Source organism: Microplitis demolitor, chromosome 10, assembly GCF_026212275.2.
Source record: "Microplitis demolitor isolate Queensland-Clemson2020A chromosome 10, iyMicDemo2.1a, whole genome shotgun sequence".
Classification (NCBI taxonomy): Eukaryota; Metazoa; Arthropoda; class Insecta; order Hymenoptera; family Braconidae; genus Microplitis; species Microplitis demolitor.
In genome coordinates this window covers 2913527-2928910 of record NC_068554.1, presented here as the reverse complement: position 1 = coordinate 2928910, position 15384 = coordinate 2913527, and the positions used below count along the sequence as shown (strand labels likewise).

The following is a 15384-nucleotide window of genomic DNA, read 5'->3' as shown; positions in this document are numbered from 1 at the left end:
AATTAACTTGAAATAAAAATATTTATAAAAATTTTAAAGGGACAGATAAGAATGAGGTTTAATGAATCGAACCAACAGTTCTTGATTTCACGACCTCGTGTATGTGATCAGTAACCGGGTCGATCGATGTTCCGTTGTGATAACAAGTGTGTGTGCCTAGGTATTTATATATGCGTGTGCAGTCAGTGTACATGAGAAGGAAAAAAGAACATGGCTCAAGAACGTTTATATGAAAAGACGTATATATATAAATATATAAAAATATTAAAGCTAAAACTTTACTAAGTATTTCCATATGTTCTATCAATTTATTCCGTATCCAATATTAGATTTTTAAAAAATTCATTACAGTTGAGAAAAAATTTAATTTTTTATTTATATTAAAAATGTATGAATACTTAAAAGAATAAAAAAAAAAAAAAAACAATAATAATGAGAAGAAAGTTGGAGATGGTAAGATATCAATTATTTAAAGTACTTGGAGATACTCTCAGGAATATATAAGCGAATTTAAAATAAAAGAAATAGCAAATACAAGATCTCTGAATGCAAAAGGTCATTTGATTTATTACATAGTAAAGTGCGATAAAAGCTGTTCTATATATATACATATATATATATATAATATAAGAAAGTATCAGTGGGGTTCGATTAAACGACGTCTCGTGTAACCATTGTGTGAAAAGCGTTTCCCCTTGATATATATTATATCTATTGGAGAAATGAGGGAGGGAAAACACTTGGAGCAAGTTTATGTCGAGAATTAGCAAGTCGACGAGAACTCATGTCGTTAAACAAGTTTTCAATTCTATCGTTAACCTTATTGCTGTTAGTTTTTATAAAAATAAAATAAATACAAGTTGATTTTATATCGCGGTCTTGATTTTTTAAATGAGTACGAATGTAGCAGACGTCAGACAATTTTAAAATTATAAATAATTTAAAAAATAATATTTGTAAAAAATGCACTTGTTTATTTTTCAATTTTCTAAATGCCCATTTTTGGAAAATTTTATTTTATTAATTATTTAGTATATTTATTAGTAATTTTAAATTTGGTGTCTGCTACATTCACTCATTTTTTAAACCGTACAATTTACCGCGAATTAACATGCAGTTTTTTAATTGTATTTTTTTTTTTTTTTTTTTTTTATAGTCTGTGTGGAATGAGTTGTTGAATTTGTACAATATTTATATTTTCAAGTAAAGTCTAAAATGAAAAGTATTAAATAAAAAAAATAGAGTAAATAAAAATAAAGGTTTTTGTGTAACTTTACTTTTTGCTAAGGTTCTTTTAGATGAAATAATACAGCTGGCTTTTTCTCGAGTTAATCCAACGGAAAGTGCATATTTTAGTGCTCAAGTTAATTTATTTTTTATAATATTTATTTTTTACTCTTTTTAGATCTTTCGTTAGTTTTTTATGCAACGAAACTTACATTTTATTTTTTTTCTGATAAACATTATTTTTGACATTTTTCAGTATCCAAAAAACCGGAAGTTAAAGTAGGGATGAATTTTTTTTTTTTATATAATCGAAATTTTGCATTGGCTCTCATGGTCAAATTTTTAAAAAATTTTACCATTTTTTTAATATTTATCCCCTCCCCCCCCCGTCCTCAATATTTGTATATTTTTCCAAGTAAATTTATTTCATTACGAATCTCAGTAATTTTTCCATGCGTACTCGACAACAGTCCGTTCGTTCTCAATAAAAAAATTCGTTAGCCTAGACTTGTACCCAATAGCCCTCGATTTTAAAATTATCGTACGAATCGAGTACTCAGTGGTTGGTTTAGTTGTCCTAAGCAAAGAGTCGCCGTGTCAACAGTTAATTCGATTTGTTTGTTCGAGTTACATATTTGAGCATCGGAATAAAATTCAATAAAAACCCATTTAAATATATATTTTACCGATAAATTAAAATCCGTGAGTAATTCAAATTTTCTACTCAACGCTTCTGATTTCATTTCATTTTTTTTTTTTTTTTTTTTTTTTTATATTTAATTATTTTTGTTATTACCAAGCAAGTAAAAGTTGTTAATAAGATTCGACTAATGTGTCGAGTGACCTCGTCCTCTGGGATTACCAGCGAAACCTTTCGAATAAGATAAACTTTATTATTATTACCGTGTTAAGATCGATTTATTATTTTGTGAACATAAAATTACTATGTCGGAAATTTTGAGCTCTGCTAAAATTATTTGTCAATTAAATATAAATTTTGAAGCAAAGTAGAAGCTACAAAACTCAAATGACTAGAAAATCCGTCCAACCGATCAAGGATTTTTATTTTATTTAATATACAATCTAACTTATATGATGTTTTCTTTATATATATACATATATATTTTATCTTTTATACTTTTTATTCTTTAGCGACCTCACTGACATGGATCGATCGGGTAATCGTTGTCTGGCCACGTTCCCACTGGGCCATCTCTCAGCTGTATATCGGGAAAATGTACGTAAAACTTAGTTACCAACCCTTTTTCAGATGGACAGAGATCCATTAGTTCCACGATGCCCACAAATTAACTTTAAATTAACGTCCTTTTGAAAGGTATTTGTTAAAATTCATCGGGAAAATCTGATAGAAAAAATTTCCAATTCACAAAAAATCGAATCAATTAAAAAAGTAAAGGCTAGTATTTAAAACATATATATAAATATATATAAGGGTTTTGAGCAGAGTACCAGGTGATAAGTTTTTTTATTTTTTCGGTTAAATTGTGAGGGTCAGGTGAGAGTATAAAGCGGAATAGAGGCGCCCGCGCGGCTTTCCATCTAAATATATATATATATATATATATATATGTATGGTAAAAACGCATGCGCAAAATGAAAATAATGTGTATTATCTCTGTCACACATATATAAATTTATATGCTGTCCTTGTTTAACCCGCGCCCTCACACGCTGGTGATCCCAGAGCTTGGAAACTGGTGGGTGGGTTGGAAGTTGCTCGTTCGGTCAATTCCCAACCAGTATGGCGCTACGCGCTCAAACATAAACATTTATCGTAATGTGTATTATATATACATATATTTATTAAATGTGTCCTCGTGAATTGCGCGCGAATTTTTATTTATATTATTTTATTTAAATAAATAAATCATTTTTATTAATTATTGTCATTAAAAAAAAAATTGTTTAAATAAAATGACAATTAATTTAAAAAAAAAACAATAACAACTTTTAGTTTTTTTTTATTTTTAAATTGTGGAATCGATGATAATACAGGAAAAAAATAAGAGTTAATGTGAACGCGTGATTTACAACCTCGTGCTCATTAGACTAGAAAAAAATAATTTGTGGAAATTTTAAAAGTTATTTACTTTTAAATTAGGTATTGTTGTTATTGGTTGGATTTAATTGATAAGATTATTTAGTAATCTGATAAAATTTTTAAATTTCGAATTGAAGATAAATTTATGGGAATGATATTGTGAATGTTAAAGAGTAATTAACATAAATAAACATAGAGATGCCTGGATAATTAATAGAGGGTCGGAGTAACTAGTCAGGGGGTTACTGTTTAGGTGGAGAGATAACATTGACCTCCCACGAGGCTTAGTGGTGGTATATAGCGCTGGTGGTGTGAACAACAAAAGGAGTAAAATGGCATGCCCATTCTCACGTGCATACACAAGTAGAATGAACGATGACGATGATGAGGATGATTGTGATGAACGTGGGGAGAGTAGTGGGGCAAGTGTTGGAAGAAAGTATAGCAATGATGGAAGACTTAATAGCAAAAATAATAGGCTTAAAACTTGTAGACAATCCTCTGTTCAAATCACCTCCTCGTTGCTAGGAGAAGAGATCGACGATCAAGAAGACACTCAGACGCTTAATCTTAAGCACCTCAGAGCTGCTGTGCTCATACTTACCAAACCATCGGTAACATTTTTTTTTTACTTTATTAATTACTTAGTTTTTTTTTTTTTTTTTTTTTTTTTTTAAATGAAATATAAGCTCGCAATACTATTACTAGGGTATGATCATTTATTTTGAATATATTTTTTAAAAAAAATTTTATGTTTCTTACAAGATTAAGAAACTTTGAAAGTTTAACTTTAGGTAAAATTATGGTATCGAGATGTAAAAAATTTTCTAGTAGCTTTAAATCTTTACTTAAAATATACTTAGAAATTTAAATGATAATGTTCGGAAAAGTTTGAGTTAAAAAAATATGGAAAAAAATTTTTTTATTTTAAATTTTTACTGAGAAAAAAATTTTAAGTTTATACTTGAAGTTTGAACTTTGAAATTACCGATTTTCAGGTCATTATTTTTTTTTTCTGTGAAAAATATTTCCAGGCTTTAATGCATTTTTATTGAGTGGAAAAATAAATCAGTTAACTTTTTTTTTTTCGAGTTAATTTGGGAAATAAAAAAATTCTATTTAATTTTAGTTCTGAAAAGAAAGGATTATAAAGTTTGACCATAAAAATATTATTAAGACAAAAAAACCCAGAGTTGTTTAAAGTTACAGTAGAATAAAATGAAAAATTTAAAAATGATATTTTTTTTTCTACGGTTACAATCTCGGATTCGTCAAGAGCATGACATAATTTTTTTCAACGACATATTTAAATTGAGCACTCTAAAAAAAATATAATTAGAGGAATTTAATTAGTAGCACTATATAAACTAGAGTTTGTAGACTATAAATATTTAAAAACGATGTTTAATTTTTTTTACAAATAATAAATACACGGAGAGAATTTTATATTAGCGCTAGCAATACTTGTTTTGTAGATTCTACTATCTTGGATGCTAATTAAATTTGTAAAAGTCATGATAAATATAATAATTTAAATATTATAGTCAATACAATATAAGATGATGACTCTTAACATCGAGCGATCGTACAATTTATGATCTAGATCGATAGATTTACCATCAAAAGTACTTAAACTTACCAATCCCATCATAAAAACTACACAGTAAAGACCAACACTCATCTTTTTAATAATAATATATAAATATATGTCTGTGCGTGCGCGTGTATGTGTGTGCGTATGCGTGTGTGCACATGTGTGCGAGTGTGTGCGTGTATTATCATTATGATTATAATTATTATTAAAGAATTGAGTGTTTGTCTTTAGTGTGTAGTTGTTATCATAAGATTGTTAACTTTAACAACTTTTGATGGTAATTGTAAGCATCTAGATTGTAAATCGTAGGATCGCTCGGTTTTAGGATTTATCATCTTTAATGTTACAGTTTATTATTCAGATATTTAATTTTATAACAGTTGATAGTAAAGGTTACAATTGTATGGCAACATAACAGAAAGTAAAAATCACTATACACCTGGTAAATTTTATTATTCATATCGTATTTATAATAACAACAAATAGTATTCGTTATTATTTAAATATCTTTGTGCTTTTTACAATACTTGGATGATAGTATTTACCAAAAAAGTATCTCCGTGCACTAGTGGAATGAAATATTATCTTGCATTTTTTTTGACATAAATAAACATCATAATGATAACAAGTTTAATTTAAACTTTTCCAAGTTATGGCAAATTGAAATTTTATGATTCCAGATAATTAAGTTTATCTTGTATAATTAGAGATCTTTGATGAAAGCTTCAGAAAGTTTATATAAGAACAGGAATAATAAGACAGTAGTATACTAAGAATAAGTCACGGGTATTAATCATCATCGTACGTAAATGTGACTTTGCGCTTTCTCTCTTATCTATTCACTATTATAACAATTGTTTGCTATTTCATTCGCCGGAAATAAAAAAAAAAAAATCCTCTCATTCATTTCATTTTTCCGCAGTCCAATAAAACAGTTACTCCTTTTTTTATTTTTTTAAAAATTCTAATTAAAAATATTTTGAATTCATATTGATTGAAATTTGTATTGTTGAGTTTTAATTATTAATTTAAATTTATAATTAAAATTTAACAATTACTCAAATATATATCGAGACAACTTGTTCTATTTGTTCACTCGAAATACTAGATGTTTATCTTTTACATCCTTTGTTTATGTTCATATATATATAGGTATACAAACAGCTGCTAAAAATATATACGTGTACATAAAAATAAAATAAATCGTGAGCTTTTGGCCAAATCGGCTTTTTAATCTCACAACAATCATAAAGATATTGTAGAAAAAAATTTATTTTATTTTTATATCTTTATGTATTTGTAAACATCCATTTATATAAATGTATATGTGTATGTATGTATGTTTGTTTAAACAAAAGAGGAAAGAGTTATTTTATAAAAATTTTAGTGAACTTTTGGAAAAATATATGAAGCAACTTTTACAAAGCATGTAAATACATAAACTTTTTGACCGATTTAGGTCAAAGTGAAGCATAAAATAAAATTTATAAAAAAGTTACTCAAGCATAACTTTTATTACTTGTGTTCTTGTAGTGACCATGCCGGATGACAAGTTGAATATTCAACGGCTAATATATACTTCTTTCACTTTGAAATGGTATTCGGATTAGTGAATCAAAAGACGTAATGTTTTTATATGAAGAGAAAAAAAAATTGTTTTCATTTCAACTGAAAAAAAGATAGTAATTATGATATTGATAAGTATGGTCACAAATTTTCAGCTTAAGAGGGGTACTAGTGTGAAATTTTGAAAAATTAGTTTTTTTTGCAGTTCGATAGTCTATAGCTTCTAAAATAACATATTACTTCTAGTGCATAATCGAATAGTTCTTTTGAGTTACAGCTGCAAGAGCAGCCGCTTATCGGTTCTCAAAAATACATTTTTTAAAATTGCATTTATGACTCGAAGACAAATCATCCGATCGATTTGATTCGAATTGCAGTTTCTTTTATATATGTTTCTACGTACCATGAACCTCCAGTTTTCCGATCGAATCAAAAATGTAATTTTTCCAGGCCAAAAATCATCAAACCGCGCGAAATTTGAAATTTTTTTTTTAAAATTCCGCCATTTTGTTAAATTAAAATTTTTTTTTTAGCCCGAGGGTCGTCGTACGGAAAATACCTTGTAGTTTAATAAACTTTTTGGTTTTTTTGATTTCCGGCACTATGAGGTCGCTATCACTGCAGCAGTGGGGGGACTTTTTTTTTGAGCGTTGGGAGATTGTGAATAGCTCGCTGAATTTTGAATTTTTTTGTCCAAAAATTTTATCTTGCATTGATTATATATCCACAAATATATCCTCAAAACATAAAAACATTCCATACAGTAGTTTTCTTTAAAAAAATTACCAAAAATATCGTTTTTTCAGGCGGTCATACTAGTGGTCCCCCTTAAAAATTTTTTTGAAATTTTTATTAACAAATGTCTTGTTTTTTTAAAAAAATATCAAACTCCCCGGGGGAATTTTATTTGTATGTTTTTTTTCAATATTTATTTTTAGTGAATTTAATAATTTTTTTTTATCAATTCGCTGAGAAATAAAAAATTTGACGTCTCTTTCTATCGGTTTTTATTCTCGAAAATAATTGAGACCGTATATCTGCATCATTAAAAAAATATAATAATAAATTTCATGAAAAAGTTTTTTTTTAATATGAATGCTCAGATACCTAATAGTTAAATCCATAATTCAATTGAAAGGTAATCGGTCGAATAAAATGGTCTTAAAAAAGGAATTTAAAGTCAATTTTAATGGATCAAACAATAGTACTTGTTGAAAAAAAATTTATATCTTTATCCGTTTATCCGTTGGGTCTAATTTGATTCAATATGCCGTATTATTTTATCATATTTTTTAAATATTGTGTACGAGTTAGAAGAATAAGTTACGACAAGTTTACGACAGTGTGTGGCACATTCGTCTTACTAAAGCTCCGATAACATCCCCGCGGATCCTAAAACGGGGGAGAGAAAATCTCGTTGAGTATCGCAGCGATTAAATTACTTGGAAGTGCTAGAGAGTTATTGGGTTTACCTAGACACCGCAATCGATATTTCGAGGTTTTTTATACTTTTTAAATATCATATTTTTCATCACTTCAATGAATTTAACATTTCCTTCCGTAAATTTTTTTTTTTACTTTTTCTTATCTACTTCGCATAATAATAATAATAATAATAATTATAATAATAAATAATAAAGAGTGAAAAAAAAATTTGTTTAAATTACTCTCAGAGATAAGTTTACGAAGTAGTTAATTAAATTACCGAGTAGTTAAATTTTCAACGACGCCTAGTACTATAGAGTTTTAAAGACAGATGAATCCGTCGCGAGATATCTTGCCGTTGATTAATAAAATTCTTCGGATGACTTTTTTCACACTACTCTAAAAATAAAGGATAAAATTAATTCCGCGCATTTTTTTTTTTTTTTTTTTTTTTTTTTTTTACAGTATTTTATGCAACTCTGTTAACTGTAAATGGAAAAGATAAAGTAGAAAAATTTTTTAATGAAAAGATAAAAAACAAGTGAAATAGATTACAGTATTGTCAGCTGCTACAGCCGCTGAAAATCCTCCGATTTTTTTATTTTTACGCTACTAATAAAAAAAAATATATGAGAGACATGTGTCTGTGACGATAAAGATAGATAGAGAAATAATTGTCAGATGATTGAATGTCAATTTTTTTCAATATATATTTATATATGTATATCAGTCATTTCACAGGAAACCAACGAGTTTTTTTTTTTTTTTTTTTTTTTTTTTTCAATCTTTGATTCGTCTAATTTTTTAATATGACTTTTTGCATATTGAAAAGAGCTGTGTTAATTTTCAGCCTTTAGTTTTTTTTAAAATTCTCGAAAATTTTCATTTGATTTATTTTGAAAATTCATAATTTCAAACACCTAAAAAAATTTTTGAAAAATACAAAACTTATTATTTTGAACTAAAAGCTAAGAATTAGCAGCTAAAATTTTCAAAAATTTCTACAAAAAAAAATTTAATAAATTTTGTATAAATACAAATATGACAAAATATATTTTCAACATATATGTCAATATATTTGCTCAAAAAGTTATTATATATATTATATAAATTTTTTCCAGATATATTTCTATACAGATGAGCTTTTTTCAATAGGCATAAAATATATTTAAAAATTAGGAAGATAAAAAAAAAAATTCTAAAAGAATAAAAATTAAACTTGTTAATTTGATATTGAGGGAAGAAAAATCTTGTACTGAGTATAATTGAGAGAGAAGAAATAAAAAAAAAAGGTAGTGCAAATAATTTTGACGTAAGCAATGTTTTTGAGTCAACAGGTTAGTTTATACCCGTGTATGTTTTTTTGGTGAGACATCAAACGCGATGAGAGTCCTGACGTTGAGAAAGCAAAGTGCACTTTACCCTAAAAAGCCGTTTGCTCTCTTATGAGTCATGATGTTTAAGATCAACACATTTTTATTATTGTTCAGTTTTTTTCATCACAAAAGAGAGTAAAATTTTCAAAATGTTTTTTATTTATTCAAAGCTATTATATGGTACCTCAGTAATTTGATGATCTAAAACTTAAACAAGGATTTGAACTGAGTTATAATTTTGTCGAATAATCTGGGCATTCATTTTTATAATATAAATAAATTTTAAAAGTCACAAGTATCTTTGTAATGAAATAGAACAAGTGAAGTTAAAATTTAAAAAATTTAACAACTGAGTGGAACGAGCGGCCCACAAAAAGTTGGTACGAGTCCAATTCCAAGTTTTTTTGTTCAATTTAATTATTTATTTTTATAGATCTCATTACCATTAAACTTTTTTTTTAATGATCATGATTATTATAATATAGTATATCGTATGATGAATCTAATAGTTAATTATTTCTATATAATTAATTTGTTTTAAATCACAAAAATTGTAATAATAAATTGTACTAATGCGTGGACATATATTTAATATATATTTGAATGATAAATGAGTATAAAATTATAGGCAGGATCCAGCCCATGCAGCCTTGGAACATTTAATGTCATCAAACATAAATAAATCATAACGTCAAGTGCCTGAAGCTAACGCTACGTTAGTTGTTCCTGCTGGTGTTGTTGGACGTTATGGTTTATGGAAATTTGACGCTTGTTGCAAACAACAATATTTCATCCTCCATGTGGTGTGTAAGCGTATTATGAACCCGATAAATTCATTCTTTTGTAATAATTCAACCATTATAATCCGCTCACGCATTTACAGCTCTTACCTCGGGAGAAGTAATTAATGGAATGGTTCCTATAAGTTATGGGAATTATTCTTAGAGGGTATTAAATTATTTTATAGGGATCGTTCTTGTATATTGAGTAAAATATTATTATAAATATAATCCTAAGGACTGTTCCTAAAAATTTATAAAAATGGTTCCCATGATTTTTAAGAACAGCCCCCATACATTGTAAGGATGGTTCCATAATGATTATAAGAATAGTTCCTGTAAAAAATTAGGACTTTTTCCAAAAATTTATGGGAATGGTTCCCATAATTTTGACCCCCCATATATTTTAAGGATGGTTCCTGTGATGGCTATAAGAAGAATCCTGTAAAATATTATAGGAATGGTTCCCATAATTTTTAATATCATTACTTATATAATATTGTAAGGATGGTTCCTATTGTGATTATAAAGATGGTTCTTATAATGATTATCAGAATGGTTCCTAGGATTTTATGGAAATGGTTCCCATAACTTTTATAACAGTCCTCATATAATATTGTAAGGATGGTTCCTATAGAGATTATAAAGATGGTTCTTATAATGATTATCAGAATGGTTCCTAGAAATTTATGGGAATGGTTCCCATAACTTTAATAGCATTCCTCATATAATATTGTAAGGATGGTTCTTATAGTGGTTATAAGGATGGTTCCTGTAAAAAATCATAGAACTAGTTCCCATATTTTTCACAAACATCCCCCATACATTTTAAGGATGGTTCCTATGATGATTATGAGAATGGTTCCTAGAAATTTATGAGCATGGTTCCTATAACTTTAATAACAGTCTTCATATAATATTTTAAGGATGGTTCCTACAGTGATTATAACGATGGTTCTTATAATGACTATCAGAATGGTTCCTAGAAATTTATGAGCATGGTTCCCATAACTTTAATAACAGTATTCATATAATATTGTAAGGATGGTTCCTATAGAGATTATAAAGATGGTTCTTATAATGATTATCAGAATGGTTCCTAGAAATTTATGGGAATGGTTCCCATAACTTTAATAGCAGTCCTCATATAATATTGTAAGGATGGTTCCTATAGTGGTTATAAGGATGGTTCCTGTAAAAAATCATAGAACTAGTTCCCATAATTTTCACAAACATCCCCCATACATTTTAAGGATGGTTCCTATGATGATTATGAGAATGGTTCCTGTAAAATATTATAGGAATAATTCCCATATTTTTTAAGAATGGCTCCCATATAATATCGTATAATGATACCCATAATGCTCAGGATGGTTCCTATTAATATCAGGGATGGTTCTGCTAGTTTTTAAGAATGATATCTATGAGATATTCTTCAAAAGTCTCGTAATTTTGAGGAATGGTTTCTCCTCTTACATGGGGAATATGTCCATGGGGTATAAAGACCATCCCCATAAATCTCTATGGAACCATATCGATTTAAAACAGATTTTCTATACATGTATAAGAAGTATTCTCATAATTTTATATATGAAATTTTGTTGTTTGATTTTATTTACTTTTTTTTTCTTAATTTCATAAAATTAAAAGTAAACGAAATATCAATAAGCTTTTTATAGTTTGTGATAAATAAGAAGGTAAAATATCAATTAATAATTAATATAAATAATTTTTGATCTTTTATCGAATAATAAATTGGGTCACGGTATAACATCGAAATAGAAATGTCAAAAGTTTTACTACACTGGCATACTTTTAGTTCTTTTTTATTTAGCCTCGTACTCGTCGAATCGTGTAATAGAAAAAAAATAAAAAATAAAACGAAATAAACTAAAATGATAACCGTGGAGCGAGAGAAAAAATGTTTAAGATGAAAATGGATAAGAAGAAGTAATAAAAAAATATATGTATATATATATATATATATATATATATATATATATATATACATTGTATGCGATATTTCGTATTTTCATTTTTTTGTTCAATAAATCACAAAACTGTCAAACGAATGTAACAACCGCTTGAAATCTTTTTTTTTAAAGATAACAAATCATAGTACCGGGCAAAGAGTAAATTATTACGATATTTTTTATTAAAAGTTTTTTTAAAAATGAGTCTAAGCATCAAAAAGAGTTTATTTTTAATTTCTTATCTCACTGAGATTTAATGGCCCTTGCAATTAAAAGTTTTACTAAGTGAGTTTTACAGAGCAAGTAAATAGTATTGATCATCAAATACGACAAATAAACTTTATTAGTTGGGCAAACGGCGTTAAATCAAGTTTCTCATACGACAAATTTCAAACTTACTTGCATCTCACGTTTGGGCACAATAAACCAAGACCACTTTCGTGAATATGATAGTACACTAGGGTAAAAGTAACATTTAGTTTTAACTCGAGCATAAATAACATAATAATTTTAATTGTTCGAATTACTAAAGAAAAAATATGACTTTTTATTATTAATTTAAAATCACAAGGTTCAATTTTTTTTTTTTTTTTTTTTTTTTTTTTTTTTTTTTAAATAATTACAAAAAGACAGAAAATTTCGACAGAAATATTCAAATAAAAAATTATTCTTTTCGCTGTAAGTTGATATCAGTGATAATGTGTTCATGAGCCTTTGGTGAGTGCTACCAATACCCAACTAATGAAATAATATGTCAGTAATAAATTTATAATAAATATATCGACGTTCTAATTAGCAAATTATCTAACTTCATTTCAGAAAATCCTCCATTTCTGCGAAAAAAAGGAAGTTAAAAATTTTTTTTATCTAAAAATCAATTCTATATCTAATATATATAGTATTTTTGCCAAAGTTACTTAAATGATAAAAATATTTTTTCTAACTAGTATCTGGAAATTGCACAGAATCACCTATGAAAAATAATCATTTAGACAATCCCTGATATAAAGACTAAAATTTTTCACAAAAAAAAAAGAGGCACCGCAACTTTTTTTTTCATTTAAATTCAAATGTGTTGTGAAAATAGACGTATCGCAATATTAATCGAACTAAAAATATAATAATCGATTTTTTTTATGAAAAATATATATATAATTTATATGAGCGTACATTATTTAAACTTCTATTTTGATCATCATTTGAGAAAATGTTGATACTTTTCAAGCTTCGATATTAGAGATCGCGATTTTCTAGACAAAAGTGAATTTTTATAGCAAAAAATATCAAAACAAAATCATCAATATACATGTATATATATATATATATATATATATATATATATATATATATATATATATATATATATATATATATATATATATATTTGTTTTATTTTAAAAAAAAATCATCTCTACATATATATATATATATATATATATATATATATATATATATATATATATATATATATATATATATATATATATATATAAATGCTAATGAATACTCTTTAAATTGTAAAGTACAGGAGTAAAATAGAATGACTACATAATGAATGAGTACATCGAGTTGAGTAGTAGAACTTTGCCGTAGGAGGACATATCTCTGGTGATATTTAGTCTCTTTTTCTCTCTTGGTCGCTCTTGTAGTGCACCGATCTGCAGCATCCCTTACCCAAGCATCGAGACATTTGCACGATGGCTCTTTTACATTAATGCTGACTCCCGAGAAACGGATTCTACTAATTCCTGACCCAGTTGTCAGGTGTGCGTTCTGTGGGTAATAGATTCAACGACATGCCACGATGACGCTCGATCTCGGACGAGTGAATTTATTAAAGCTTCATATCGATTGTTTTTACTACAACCCGCGATGATAATTATAATTATCATTAACATCATCACCATCATCATCATCATCATCATTATTATCAATATTAATTATATTTAGTATCAATTATCAACACTGTTAATTTATTGTCATAAAATTATATTGTTCAAACAATTAAATACATAATAGTACTGATAAATAATTGCAATTGTGATTAATGATAATAAATATAACGTAAATGGGCCAAGGATCTTATGTATTTTTAAACTTTTAAAAATCCAATGGCGCCGTCTCGCGAGACAACATGCACGTAAATATTGTTTGGGATATTTATTGTACTTTAAAAACGTATATTTTAAATAATAAAGCACGTTCTTTATGACTTATTGACTTAAGTCATTAAATATATTTTTTTAAATTTATTTTAAAATTTTTTTTATAAAATGGCGGGAAAGTAAATAAATATAATATATGTTTAAATAAATATGTATATAAGAAACGTTGGGACATGACGGAATACTCTAACTAGATATGTAATAAAAAAAATTTTTTTTGCTTTTTTATAAAAAAATATCTGGGGTAAAATGGGCCGTAAAAATTTTGTGTAAAAAAAATTATAATTTATTAAAATTTTTGAATTTTTTTTTAAATTAATATAAATTTTTAAACCGATTTAGATACTCGGGGTAAAATGGGACGACGAGAAATGAAAGAAACATTTTTTTACTCTGCTCAAAAAAAGTATTTTTTTTTTTATATCAAATATTGATAAGCCGTTATAGATTCAGTGAATATATATGAAATAGAAGCATGTAGAGGAATTTTTAAAAAGGGGGTAAAACGGGGCGTAAAAATTTTGTGTAAAAAAAATTATAATTTATTAAAATTTTGGAATTTTTTTTTTAAATTAATATGAATTTTTAAACTGAATTAGATACTCGGGGTGAAATGGGACACTGAAGAATAAAAACAAAAAACTATTTTTTTTATGTCAAATATTAATAATTCCTTATAAATTCAGTGAATATATGAAATAAAATCCCGGAGAGGAATTAAGTCTTTAAAAAAAAAATTTGGGTATCGCGTTGAAAAAAAAAACTCTTTATTAAAGTTATTGTAAAATTATGACGGATTTTGCAAGAAGATAAAAATTAATTGTATTCAGTGTTTAGAGCCGCAAGGATTAATTACACGGTTAGGTATTCTGTCGTATCCTGCTGTACATATACGTTTTATAAATTAGGGTCATTAATAAAGAAGTAGAAGTAAAAAACAATTAAATAACCCGGATGATTACCGTGTTATTGTGGTGTTTTTGATCATCTTGCTAGGGATAATCTCACGTGATTTATGGCCTTGTTATTGTGCTGAAACTAAATGGAAACGGGCTTCCCAAATTTATTTTTATTATAACATTTTTTTTTTATGTGTTTGCTTTAGACTCTTCTGTTGTACCTCACCAAAATTAGTTTCAGACAACAATATGAATTTTTCAGTATACTAAAAGTCGTCTGTGATAAGACTGTATTTATTTCAGTGGCAATTAGCGTTA

General features: G+C 27.0%; 2 protein-coding genes across 2 annotated transcripts in view; one reads left to right on the top strand and one right to left on the bottom strand.

Annotated features, from left to right (window-relative positions):
• Positions 1–15384, bottom strand: part of LOC103569979 (guanylate cyclase soluble subunit beta-1) — a 61761-nt gene that overhangs the window by 28449 nt on the left and 17928 nt on the right. The gene's annotated exons all lie outside the window — the stretch shown is intronic.
• LOC103570076 (head-specific guanylate cyclase) overlaps positions 3009–15384 on the top strand; it is a 29532-nt gene continuing 17156 nt past the window's right edge. Inside the window, exon 1 of the mRNA XM_053742454.1 lies at positions 3009–3903. Coding sequence (XP_053598429.1) covers positions 3622–3903 — 282 coding nt within the window. The 5' untranslated portion in view covers positions 3009–3621. The remainder of the gene's footprint in view (positions 3904–15384) is intronic.